The sequence below is a fragment of the Phascolarctos cinereus genome, unplaced genomic scaffold, assembly GCF_003287225.1.
Source record: "Phascolarctos cinereus isolate Bilbo 61053 unplaced genomic scaffold, phaCin_HiC Scaffold_4;HRSCAF=312, whole genome shotgun sequence".
Classification (NCBI taxonomy): domain Eukaryota; kingdom Metazoa; phylum Chordata; class Mammalia; order Diprotodontia; family Phascolarctidae; genus Phascolarctos; species Phascolarctos cinereus.
Genome location: NW_027555847.1, coordinates 663,464,786 through 663,478,768, shown reverse-complemented (window position 1 = coordinate 663,478,768; position 13,983 = coordinate 663,464,786). Strand labels below are relative to the sequence as shown.

At 37.8% G+C, this 13,983-nt stretch overlaps 1 protein-coding gene across 1 annotated transcript in view; it reads right to left on the bottom strand.

Annotated features, from left to right (window-relative positions):
* Window positions 1-248: 248 nt before the first annotated feature.
* Window positions 249-13,983, bottom strand: part of SAFB2 (scaffold attachment factor B2) — a 38,660-nt gene continuing 24,925 nt past the window's right edge. Inside the window, exons 15-22 of the mRNA XM_020971305.2 lie at window positions 12,445-12,581; window positions 10,342-10,635; window positions 8,904-9,038; window positions 7,414-7,456; window positions 4,559-4,683; window positions 1,184-1,296; window positions 946-1,012; window positions 249-613 (exon numbers count right to left, since the gene is read on the bottom strand). Coding sequence (XP_020826964.1) covers window positions 481-613; window positions 946-1,012; window positions 1,184-1,296; window positions 4,559-4,683; window positions 7,414-7,456; window positions 8,904-9,038; window positions 10,342-10,635; window positions 12,445-12,581 — 1,047 coding nt within the window. The 3' untranslated portion in view covers window positions 249-480. The remainder of the gene's footprint in view (window positions 614-945; window positions 1,013-1,183; window positions 1,297-4,558; window positions 4,684-7,413; window positions 7,457-8,903; window positions 9,039-10,341; window positions 10,636-12,444; window positions 12,582-13,983) is intronic.

The window sequence follows — 13,983 nt, the reverse complement described above, 5'->3', positions numbered from 1 at the left end:
TTGCTGGCAACCTTTCCCCTATGGGTCTTGGTTTCCCCATTCATCTGGTTAATAATGTTGTGTAATTCAGACACTGAAACTGAGGGATCAGCAGTGAGGAGGAGGAGGAGGAGGAGATGGTGTGTAACATTCAAGACAACACAGTGGCTTCAGCTCCCAACAAGTAAATGATGGGGCAAGACAGCATTTTTGGACTTCAATTGTGTAATAAAGCTTTATCAAACTCCAGAGAAACAAAAGAACAGTAGTAACTGTAAACTTTTATTAATGGAAAATGGAATGCTTCATTAACAGAAACTCTTTAAAGAAATGGTATGAACAAAAACACATTTATTACAAAAAAACCCAAATAAGTTCACATTGTATTGAGCTACAATATGGGGGCAGAGTTTAAAAAAAAAAGACCCACAAGTCCAAGGGAACCCTGGCTAAAAGAACTCAATACTGCCGCCACCTAACACCAAAACAACAAGTTACTACTTAGTATCGGCGGGTGAAGTGAGGGTGACTGCCTCGGTTGGCTCTGTCCTGTCCTCCAAATCCTCTGCCTTGCATTGCACCACCCTGCATCACGTGGCCCTGGGAGTTTCCACCTTGCGCAAAGCCGCCACGCCTAGGAACAAATTCAAACTGTTTTCCTTGAAGTGTTTTTTAAAAGTTTTCATTGCAACATTGTTCAGTATGATTCTGTAGCATTTACATCTCTCTTGATTTTTTTTTTCCCCTCTTGATCAGATGCACCAGATGAGAAAAGCACTACACACACACACTGAATTCCAGGAAACTGAAGAAGGTTATTTGCATAAGTTGGAAATATCTGATTTGTTTTCAAAACATTCAACCAAGCAAGTTGAACTAACATGCAAAAGAGAGAGTGTGTGTTTAAAAGGGAGAGCAAGTGAAGAAGCAGGAACAAATCAACTATCGTCGGACAAAACTTCTTACCCCGACATTCCTCCCCGATTCACCATGTGGCCTGGTCCTGAGTGACCAGACATGCCTCTCTCACCACCTAGAAAATATGAAAAAAAGTTTTCAAATATTTGAATGTGACTTAAAAGATAATTTTATTTTGAGATTCCCAGAGTTTAGATGGTATACATGTGAGAGAAAGAAAAAAGGGACCTAGGTCACATTAGGGAATCTCCAAACTGGTAAGTTTCATAGTAAATTGGCCCCATACCTTGCCACCTCTCATGATCTCGGCCCATCATTCCTCCGTCCACGCTGCCCTGCCAAGACCGATCCTGATGATCTTCTATCCTTTGGGTGTGATCTCCCCACTCACGGCCACCCCTTTACCAATAAATGAATAAATGATAAAATAAAATTACTTAGATGACATTTTTGGTTCTTGTATAACTATTCCTTATAGTATTTATTTAATGACAGTCAATTTCTCTAATCGAAACTGAGATAGGGCGGTAAAAAGTTTGATGGCCAGTTTCAGATGCTGTCAGACATTTAATCTCTCAGGGCCTCAGTTTCTTTCCTTTATTAGAATAGGACTAGACAAAGAGAATATGGTTCTTTTTGCTATTCCTGATCTAATAAAGACCAACAGCTGCTCTAATGCTACTTTCCAAATTGTAATGTCAAAATTAGATAGGCATAGATAATCTGTATCCTAAAACTAAAATCCTAAATTGGTACACAGTTTACAAAGCCCACGTGAATCTCACTGTCGTTAGGGCAAACACACCAACATGTAAAAGATATCTTGATTTTTATTAACTTCCCATGTATAATATCAGTATAGCCTGTATAGTAAAGGAATATATGTGACAGCTTAATTGGCTTGATTTTCAAAGGTAGACTATGATGAAGTCACAGAGAATCGTACAATTATATGTAATTATATCAGACAGGCTCAGCCTATAGTCATAATAAAATATTAATATTGTTTAATATGCTTGGGCAAATCCTCATCTTTAAGTTTTCTGATGATTTTTCAGGCAAAACTGATTAAATCAGAAGGGACAGGAGCATTTACACCAACTTATCTCCAACATCAGAGCTCCCATAGACTCTTTCTGACACTTAACAATTAAAACCTATGCACCAGAGCAAAAACTGTTAAAAGAACCCAAGTTCCAAACTTGAGAAAAAGGATTTCAAGCCAGAAGAGACCTCAGAGATACTTCAGTCCAATGCCATCATTTTACAGATATGGAATGTAAGGCTCAGATAGATTTAATTACTTCTCTTTTCAATATCAAGCCAAAGCAAGTCAAGAAGTATTTATTTATTGCCTTCTATGTTATCAGGCACTCTGCTAGTTGCTAAATACAAAGAAAAGTAGAACACAGTCCCTGCTCTCGTGAAGCTCAAACTCTCATGGGGGAGACAACATACAAATACCTGTATAAACAATAGATATATACATACATACAGGATAGATATAATAAATAGAGAAAAGGCACTAAAATTAAGGACTGGGAAATAAGAATGAATGTCAAAGAGAGTGACAGTGTCAAATACTGCAAAGAAGCCAAGAAGGTTGAAAATTGAGAAAGGGCCCTTCATTTTGGTGATTAAGAACTCATTGGTAACTTATTGTTTCAGCTGAATGATGAGGTTAGAAGCCACACTGCAGAGAGTTAAGAGATTGTGGACCATCTTTCTTCAGAGGGGTATAGCTATAGTAGGGAGGAGAGATATAACTCTATTTCTGCCTGCCCTCATCTAATCTGTATAGCTCTCACAGTTATTTCCACACTTGCCTCTCCCATTAGACTGTGAGCTCCTAGAGGGCTTGGACTATTTTTTGCCTTTCTTTGAATCCTCAGCACTTAGTATAGTGCCTGGCACACAGTAAGCAATTACAGATAGTTCTTTATGTAAATCACACTATGCAAAATTAGACTTTATGCAAAGAAGTCTACTGAGGGAGAAGGGCAGGGAGGAGTCACATAAGAGTGGGAGATAAGGGAACCACCTCAGGGGCTTCCACTTCCCAAGATGAATTAAAGAAAGTTGCTTTGGGGGTAAAAAAAGAACGTAACAGAAACATGTACGAAGAGAGTATGGGAAAAAAGTGTGCCCACAGTTCATACCCAATTTTCATGTATTTGACAAAGATAAAATGTTCAAGGAATTGAGTAACAAAATAGTAAAATTGGCACATGAATTGGAGCTAGAAGTGGATAAGAATAATGTAGACAAGTCAACTGAGTCTCCTGGAGAAGAAATGTTGAATGAGGATCTGACAGAGCAGCTAGCTACAAAGACTACAGAAGAAGAAAGGGAAGCTTAGGAACCCTCAGCTGAACCAAAAAAGTTCACAAGTGGCAGAAACACTGCATCACTGGAGTGAAAAAAGATATCCAAACATCTCCTGATAATTTAATAAAAAAAAGTTGTACAGCCAGCCACCAGTGAGAAAGCCTAGACGCAGGGGTTGGGGAAGGAACAATATACTGCACATCTATGCTAACTTTACTATACAGTACTGAGCAAACATTATTATTAACTTTATCCTTCATTTCATTATTCTGTTTATTATCACAGCACAGTATTTAATATATCTGCATTCTAGTACATTTTGTGACCTGAATAAAGGTATTACTTTGTGTGTATCTTTGTTATATAGGCTAAGTGAAGTGGGTGGGTAGGGGCAAATTTGCATCACATAGAGGTCTGTGGAACAGTCCACTTATGTAAAGGGAGAACTGTCTGTACTTAATAAACAAATGCTTAACTGACTTGCCCAAGATCAGATAATTACTAAACTCAAGCAGGATCTAAGTCCACAGATTCCAAATGTGAAGTACTATCCACTGCAATGGAGTTAAAAATGGGGTGGGGGTGGGGATGGGGGAGAAGAAAAACTCTCTCTGTTGCCGACAGAAAGATCTTACACCAAACAACTGAGATTATACCAATGAAGTGTGATGAACAGGTCTGATGGCTAGAAGTGTTGGAAAGGAACTAGATATGGAGTCAGAAGACCTGGGTTCAAATCTCAGCTGGCACGACTGGCAAATCCCTTAACATCTATGAGACTCAATTTCCTCATCTGTAAAACAGCTACAATATTTGCACTGTCTACTTCACAGGTTGTGAAGTAACCATTTTGTAAAGCGTAAAGGAGCAAAAGAAATGCAAGCTATAATTTTCATCACCATCAAGAAATGTTAAAATTATGTTCAGTACACTCTAAGAAAATTGGGAGGCGTGTATGTGTAAAGATTTCCATCAAAAAGCAGCTAAAGTAAACTTTAAAAGATTTTCAGTAAGATTCTGTTTTGGAATGCCATAATGCATGATGCTAGGCACCTTTGTCTTTCCTTTGAAGATGGGAGTTGTTTCGTAGTAAATGGCCCTGAATACCTCAAGCAGTTTTAAACAAAAAGCCAGAATTGGGTAAAACTCCCAGATTTCCAAGCCAAAACCAAGTAGGCCTGGCTGCTCCCTACTGAAGAATATTCTTCTAGGCAAAACTGTCTCACTGAACTGAATTGTTAAGAGGACTAGTATGGCCACTAGACTGCCAATAGCATGAAATACGACACAAAAACATCCGGCGCATGTAATTTTTCTCCTTAACATTGCTAACCTGGGTGGTGGAGGTGGCAGTCCCCTTCCTTCACTCATTCTCTTGTCAGAACCATAGCTGCCCCACCCATCTCGTGAGTCCCGTCCGTGGCGCTCTGGTCCTCCATGGCGATCATCTGCATAGTGCTAAAAGGTAGAAAAGTAACACAATAACGCTCTGTTGTTCATTAGATTGCTAACACCCACGCAGAACAAAATACCAATCCTTCTAATTCACTTTTACGCCATGCTTTAACTTTGCAAAGCTACCTTTCCTCGTGACAATCCTATGTGCAAGATGACGAAACTTCCAGTGAAAATGGTAAACAAACTTGCCCCAAAGTCATACCAACTAGTAAGTATCAGGGCTAGGATTTGAACCTTAATCTAAGTTCAGTCCTCTTCCAACTGAAAAACACTGCCTCACCACCTTTTTTGTGTTAGCGTTAGTTTTGTGCTAGTCACTTCAAAGTTAGGCTTCACTGAATAGACCTGTTACTGACATTTAAGATGTAAGATTTAGCTTAAAAACTCATTTCATTACCATTCCACTTCAGTCATCAGCTTGAACACCATTTTTTACACAGCTAGATCCCAAAGAGTGTAGATGAATCCTGTCAAGTGGTCATGTGTATTCAAGTTGGTACCATTTAAAGTTAAAATTATGTAAAATATGGCAACTGGTTCCAATCTTGTGGAAACATGCCATGTGAATTTAACTAATAAAACCACTTCACTGGATTTGCTACTCATACTAATGGGGACCCAGGTCTAGCCTCTTACTATGTTATAGGACTCCTAACTTTTTTTTTCTTTCACAAATGACACCCGTATTTAATTTAGAAAAAAGATGTTCCTTAGCATCACCCATCCCCCCATCCCCTGCCCCCACTGGCTACCTCTTGCTTGAACACCCCAGCTCACAGGCACAAGGATGTTAGCCTACTCCTAAAACATACCTTCTGACCTTTCAGCTAGGTAGTGCAGTGGAAGCTGGGCTGGATTCAAATCTAACCTCAAATACTTAACTAGCTTGTTGACCCTGGGAAAACTACTTAATATCTCAGCCTCAGTTTCCTCATTTGTAAAATGGGGATAATAACAGCATCAATCTCCCAGGACAGTCATTAGGGTCAAATGAAATATCGTTTGTAAAGTACTTAAAGTACCGGGTACATAGTAGGCACTTAAAAAACACTTGTTTCCTTCCTTCTCAACTAACTGGTAAAAGTTCCTATTTCTGTTCTGCTGAATAAAGCTATGTAATAATGACAGCTTTAGAGAATCAGGAAGTAACTACACGACTTATAATAAAATGATATTCATGGATAAAGAATATAATACTCAAACTTATTTGATGAGGTAGCACCTTTCCACCTTTCAACAGAAAAAAGTTAACAAATCAAAAGGGACACAAAATATATTTGGACCTTGACACACACCCCTGTGATCAATATGAAGAATTTTGGTTAGAATACCCATTGCTATTAGACTACCATCAACTTGCAAAAAACAACAACAACAACAACATTCTGATAACAAAGGTAGTTGTGGAAATGAAAACTATTAACATCATGATTATGAATCATGGCTCTGGAAAATATTCAAGACAAACCAAAGAAATGAATCAAAGCTCTCATATACCTTCCTCAATCTTTTGATATGATATTGACTAACTTATTAGAGGAATCAAACATGGCCTAATCTATCAAGCCAGCCCACTCCAATCATCCTCGAGCATTCCATACTCTACATCACTTGGCTCTCCAGAGACCATGCTCCAGGGGCTTATTCCGCTCACCCACCTCTGGCCCTACACTGTTCAGACTGTTTGGTATGTGAGGGAATTCACATGGGCCACACGACCTGCTGACAATCAGTGCAGTAGAGCAGAGGTTCCAAACATGCAGTTCACAGGCCTGCAGCACTCTCAACTACAGCCTGAACCTGATTCAAATGTAACTGGGAAACATTTAACAAAACGAATAAAATAAGACACAGATAACTAACGTTACATTTTTAAACTAAGTCAATATGCAGCCCACAGGGATCCTTATCTCCAGATCAGTGGTTCTCATTTCTATTTTGGTGTGACACCACTGCAGTAGAGCACTGGGCTTGGAATCAATGAAATCCAGGTTCAAATCCCAGCTGACACTTACTAGCATGTGACCCTGGGTATATTATTTAAGCTGCCTGGGACTCATTCTTTCATCTGTAAAACAAAGGGCTGAACTCAGTGACTTCTAAAATCCACTTTCAGCTCTAAATCTATGATCCTATAAAACCTTCTAATAAAATATTCATTTGGCCCTGAATATTCTATCACATGACTGTCAACTTTCTCACAAACACATCCTTTCTTCATAACACTGAACACCTTCAACACAGACACTGCGCCATACTTTTTTAGTACCTGCTCCCCTAACCCCGTATCTAGAATGTCTAGTGGCAGGCACTTGTACACAAGAACTTAGGTGTTTTTTTTTTAAATCAGATTCTTATCAGTTATTTTGACTCTCTATAGTTAATAAGTAAAAAAAAAGTAACTCACACTTTTTTTGATTTACCAAGTACTCTTCCTCATCTCTGTCCCCCTCCCTATCCAATGAGGTGTATGGCACAGATATTGTTCCTATTCTATATTTAATCCCCAAAGGAATGAAAAAAGCTAGCCAAGGTCACAGAGCTAATGAATGCTGGAGTCTGGCTTTGCACCTACGCCTTGTGATTTCAAGTCAAGGGCTCCGCTGCGATACCCACCCTGTCACTAATTCTGCCATACTAATAATCATCAGGAGGAGCTCAAGTCTAAAAGTTACTTAAACTACCAAGAAGAGTGAATGTGTTAGAAGGAGATCTCAAGATTTAACTCACCTGCCCATCTCTTTCTCCCATGACTGACCTTGAACCTTCCCTCCTGGGAAACAAAAACAATTATTAAAATACCAATGGGTAATTCTTTCTATCATTCTCATGAAGTCTAAATCAGATTTCTGAAGTGAAATCTAACACTATTTCCACAAGGCACAGATTTCATTTCTAACCAATTTTCCAGGGAAAAAAATGAAGTGACTCTAATGCTTAGATACCCTTGCAAAAATCTTCCACAACCACCTCTATTTACTCAAATCTCTGACATGAAACTTCACACCACTGAGACAGAACTTCAATCATTTATGAAGTGGTCAAAGGGAACAAAGATAGCCCAGATGAATACAAAATCTACAGAAGTGCCAAAACTTCTGACTGTTAACTAACAAGTCCAATTCTCTTCTACCAAATATTTTCCCAGAGCTAACAATAATAAATAATGAAATTAACTACCTTACGATTCATCTTTCATCTCTTTTCCTTTCTTTCCTCTGGTAGAAGAGCTAATGAGCACTGAAATGGCCAAAAGACAGGCAGCTCAAAGTAGAGCTATAGGATTCACAGAATCAAAAATTTGGAACTAATTCCACAAAGCAGGCACATCCCTATTTAAAATAGGGACTGATTCATATGGCCAGTTTCCCAAAATTTAGATCCTAATGGGAAATGAAATATACTCTGCCTTTTGTACTTTATTCTCTTTGCTAGATCTGTGAAGGAACCCTGGGTATTATCAGTGGAAGGGAAACATCTGATGATTTAAATTAAAATGTAGAAGTCTAAAAAACATGGAGTAGCTATGGAAGAATGAAATGGTGTGGGTAAATGTGAGTGACTCAAAGATAAATCTTAGACAACCTAATATTTTCTGAAAATTGAGACTAATTTATTTATTTTTTTAATGGACCAATGGACCTAAAAGGAAACACCAAAATGTCAGGCCAAGAACCTGGTTTGTATAAAAAGAATGATGGACTATGACTAGATTCTGGTACTAATTAACTGCCTGTGCTCAAGGAAAGAACAACCTGAGAAAACTGACATTACCATATGTTTCATAAGCGAGAAAGAACAAAAACAATTATTAAAATATCAATGGGTAGTGCTTTCTATCATTCTCATGAACTCTAAATCAAATTTCTGAAGTGAAATCTAACATTATTTCCACAAGGCACAGATTTCATTTCTAACCAATTTTCCAGGGAGAAAAATCTAATGCTTAGATACCCTAGCAAAAATATTCCACTATCAGCTTTGAAACTATTGTTCTGTAAGTTTGCTCAGCAACTTCTACATGCCATCCAATCTGTTCATTGTATCTAAGAAGGGATCATAGATTCAGCAAGTCAAAAGTTCTTGGTTAACATGTTCCAAAAGTAAAGCTCAATCACAAAGAACAATTTTACAACTGCATCTATGTCCTATTCAGAAAACAAAATGCCTAAATACCTGAGCCTACATTTCTGAGCATGAAGAGAATGAGAAGGGCTAACCTGTCTACTGAGTGGTCCTGGTACCGGCTCCGGTCCCTGTGGTCAAAATCATGAAAACGATCTTGTCGGCTGAACTCAGATCGGTATCTGTCATCGAGAGCAGCTCGTTTTCCTTCTGGCCAATATTCCTCTCGTCTGTTTGTATTCCCAAAAAAAAAAGTAGTTAATTTAAGAAAAAGAATAAAAGAAAAAAGGGAAGAAAAAGCACTCTCTCTAGACCAAGTCTCATTTAAAATGTCCTGCAGGGCTGATCTCTGTACATTCAATCATTATCATTTTGATCTGATAAATTAAAATCCCTCAAACTGCCAAGAAGCGTACTGGCATTCTAATTTGACAATCTCAAGAAAAAGACTGCTGTGAGCTAATTGTATAAAGACAGTTAACACCCTTATCCCTGCATGTGTTTGAACAAGAGTGAAATGAAATATTTGATTCTCCTGGAATGATAAAGCATGACTTTCTACCTTGAATGTCTACCTACCCTAAACTGAGCCTCTTCCCAAGTTTCCTATAAAGCCAACATAATTAAAACAGGGAATACCTATTAGGATACTATCCAATTACCTTTTGTTGAATTTTGCAGGAAAATTAGACTCAAAGCTAGTAGGGTGATAATTACCAATTTATTGCCAATGGTATATTGAAGAACAATAAACTTACTTTTTAAATCCATGGACAAGTTTCTTTAATACCCTTTACTCATCCTTTCTTCAGCTGTACAAAGGATGTACTGGACTAAGGCTACCAAAGCAATTTAGGCATAATCGATATTTAAGGTTTTTTCAAGACAAATATCTTAACAAGTAATGGAACTGGAGAAACTCAAAGGAATTATCTTCAGGTAGGGACTGAGGTGTCCTAAGGTGCTTCTCAACTCTAAGAGCGATTTTAAAAGGATCAGTTAAGACCCTTCAGAAAGTATCAGCTGCCAAGAACACTTACAAGGACCTCAATCCAAAAGAAATGAATCATTCAATAACTTCATGGCGAAAAAATTATAAATTTCTATGGCTCACTATGTTCCAAACAATGTATCAAGATATGGCAACCGATATATTTCTATAACTATACTTCCACCAACTTTCAATTATACATGCTAAAAGAGAAATGAAAATAATCAACACCACTTCTCCCACCTTTCAAATAGACTCTTACTGTAACCCGAGATCCCCAGTTTCCTTCAAGGTCCAACTCAAATGTTACAACCTCCACAAAGCCAAGCCTGACAGTCAATGTCAGGTCAAAACTGGCTGGACTCTTCCCATTCCCCATCTCCCCATCAGTTACATGTGCCTATGTTTTTCCCCTAAATTGTAAACTCCTTGAGAACACGGCCTATGTCACAATCATCTTTGTATCCCCAGCACCTGAATGATGCACAAACAAGAACATGGGGCACGACTGATCATCCTTCCACAAAAGCAGCTGCCCTTACCTTGAATCTACATCATAAGGTCTTCTCAGAGCAGGCCTCCGCTCCTGTTCATAGCGTAACTGCTCCTGCTGGCGCCGAAGCTCCTCTCTCTCCCTATGGATCCGTTCCTGCTCTTTCCTCCTTTCTTGCTCCACACGAATTCTCTCCCTCTCTAGTCTCTCTCTCTCCATTCGCTCTCGTTCAAGCCGCTGCCTCTGACACTCGAGCCTCACACGTTCCCGCTGCAGCCTGGCTTTCTCTTTTCGTTCTCGGAAGGCATCGATTCGCTGCTCCCGCTCCCGCTGCTCTCGTTCTCTGGTTAAACACAAATATTCCTGAGCGGGAACCCTTCTCGTTGAGCTCACAATTTCTTTCAACAAGAGATAACCTCACTACTCAACTGTTCATTAACACACAAAATAAGCACTTTCTCCAAAATGTAAAGACGTAAAAATGTTTTGTTTTGTTTTTCAACACTGACTGCTTGTCCTTTTCAACTAGTCAGAAGATAGCAATATTGTCACACTCATTTGCTCAATGCTGATCCGTACATAATTTACATAGGAAAAATTTAACACATAAAAAACTTACAGAATGAACTAAAGAGAGAATTAAGGGAGAAAATATTCACTAAAGCATTAAAAAATTAATCTCTAAATCAAAATAGATGATGTTTTCGGAAGCAGGAAAAAGAAGGCTGTGGTAGTAGAATAGGCATCGGATTCAGTCAGAAAAGGTCCCCATGTATCATATGAGCCCCACTTTCCTAGGTTGTAAAGAAAATCAGTATGATCACAAGACTGTATAAAGCATTTTATAAGACATAAATGTAATGAAATCATTACACTGATAAGCAAAATCTCTACACAGAGTAGAAATGTCCATTTCTAAGTACATGAATTTTTCTATGTGGAGTCATCTTTTACAAAGTCCTTTAAGTCTAATGAATATCCCTAAAAATGATAATAACCACATGGTATGTATGGTATTACACAGTCTTTTCTTCACACAAATTCTATGATTGTTATTATGTCATACAATGTATAATTAAGTATCACGCCCATTTTTACTGATGACGAAATTGAGGCTGGGAAAGAAAGATAAAATTGCTCGTGGTTATACTCCTATAATTAGAGCGGGGATATGAGCTTAGGTCTCCTCCTCTAACAGATTTTCTACTATGTAATGCCCAAGCTTCCATATAGCTACCAAATAGACTTTCAAAATGTATTTTTAAAAAGACAACCTGCTATCAGCTTAAAGTATTCCTAAATGTTAGGTATGCTGAAAGTCCTTTGTTACATTAAATGATGATTAAACATATAATCTGACATAAGATAGGAAGCTGAGACCCGAAGGTGGTATGATAACCAAAAGCTATAAAAACTTTTTTCCCCACCCTTAAATGTAGAGTATTTAAATGAAGCACAGGAATTTTTTAATAGTCAAGACTTCTTACAGCATGACAGACATTGATCCGTCTCCTTCCTGTAGTACAATTAAACTATGACTGCCCAAACTGGCCATTTTTATTTGAGAATACCTTTGGGATCAGTGATTAGAACCTGTCAAAACTAGAGACATTCAAGAGTAAGTCTGAGGACTGGGACTGGCTTTGCCTTTTGTTGTATTCCTAGTGCTTAGCATAGTGTCTGACACATAATTAGCACTTAATAAATGCTTGCTGACTTGGCTGGCTGAGAGCCTCTTTCATCAAAATAATAACCACTTCAAGTCACACAGACCAAGTTCCAACTTCTTCATAGAGCCCCTCTGTCACAATTTACTTATAGTACTCTCCTTTCTTCTGTCAGATGAAAATGTGAAGATTAACACGCTGATATTAAACAGAATGGGTTGCCTTGAGAGACAGTAAACTCCCCCTTCGTGGATTCCCACTTGTTAGCTATGTTGTAGGAGGGACTGTTGCTTAGGTACTGGTTAGAACAAAAACCTCTAAGAGTTGGTGATCTGGTCTGCTGGTGCTAAAAACATAATGAATGTATTTAAGTGTCCAACCTGAAATGAAACTGAAGTCTCTCTCCAAATACTGATGAGGAAAAAAAACAGTAACTTACTCCAGGAGAAAAAAAGGCCAACACTTTATTTTGGCTCTCTACTCACCTCCGCCTTTCAGTTTCCCTGATTTCTCGTTCTCGTTGCCTTTGCCGTTCCCGCTCCCGTTGTTCTTTGATCTTATCGAATGACAAAATGTCTCTCTTTTCTTTGCTTTCTGATTTTCGATCCTGACTTTTAGAGCTCTGTTTACCAAAGTTTTTTCAAAAATTAATCTCAAAAGTCTAATAATAGCAAATAATCAGTGAAAATAAAATATCCATATTTGAATCATAGTAAGATCATTTGTCCCATTTAACTTATATGAAGTATCATAATTCCTGAATAAGAAAGAGGTTTAAAGATGAGAGTATAAATACAATATAAATCCAAGGAGTTTAACTGAGTACATGCAGCTGCCTACAGGCAATCCAGTCCACTAATCAAGTAAATAAGTTTCAGGCAATGCCATTCATTCACATACATAAAGAAAATTAGGCCTTCAAAATTCAAAAAGAAAAAATAAAAACAAAAACAAATTCAGAAATGTCCAAAAACTCATGTGCAATGAATCTTCTCCTACAGTAACATTTCTGGGACAAAATACTTTTGTAATTCAATAGAATATTAGTTTTTGAGAGCAACCACCTACTTACATAGGATACGTCTAGGTAAAATAGCTATGATTTGATATGACAAGTGCAGTTAAACTTACTGTAATTACTAGTTAACTGAATTTTTCACTTTTCTACCAGTCATTCTGTCCTTTTTTTTTTTTTTGACTGGGCAATGGGGTTAAGTGACTTGCCCAGGGTCACACAGCTAGTGAGTATTTAGTGTCTGAGGCCACATATGAACCCAAGTACTCCTGAATCCAGGGCCAAAGCTCTATCCACTGCACCACCTAGTTGCCCCACTCTACCAGTCATTCTGACTGGACAAAAAAGTCTTAAGAAGAAGAAACCTAATATTGCAAATGGCCTAATGAGGCAAGGACAACTTCCATAAATCCTGCTGTTCTTGACATTCTTTGAAAATCTGAAGCTTATCAATTTATATGAGAACTGGCTAAGAAAAAGTTCAGCTAATTTAATAACCATTCTAGATACAATGTGTAAAAGCGTTTTGTTTTTTAAAAAGGTTACAGCTGCCGTCATGAAAAAAAAAATCAAATAGCACACTACTACGTTAAACACCTAAGTGTAGAATACAAGATCACAGGAAATGCAGCACACCATCTAATAGTATGGAAGACAACTTTAAAAGGAATTCTAGTTTACTTTCTGGTTAATTTAATAGGGCTTTATTAAATTAACCAAAAAAAATTTAAACTGCTATTAAATTAACCAACGAGTAAAACTTACCTTTTAACTTGGAAAGTCTGTGCCTTTCCCTTGCAATGGTGAGCTGTATTTCCTGTGTCAATTTACTTCACAGAAGGAGGTGTGGTCTGATGGAGTATCAGCAAAATGGGGGCAGATATTTTGAAAACATGTTTTAGATCTTAATTCTGTGTACGTACATATAATTTCAGTTAAAAAAAAGGATGTATCGGGATGATCTATACTTGCTGAATCATTCATAAAACGGATTGTTAAGTGGAACTGG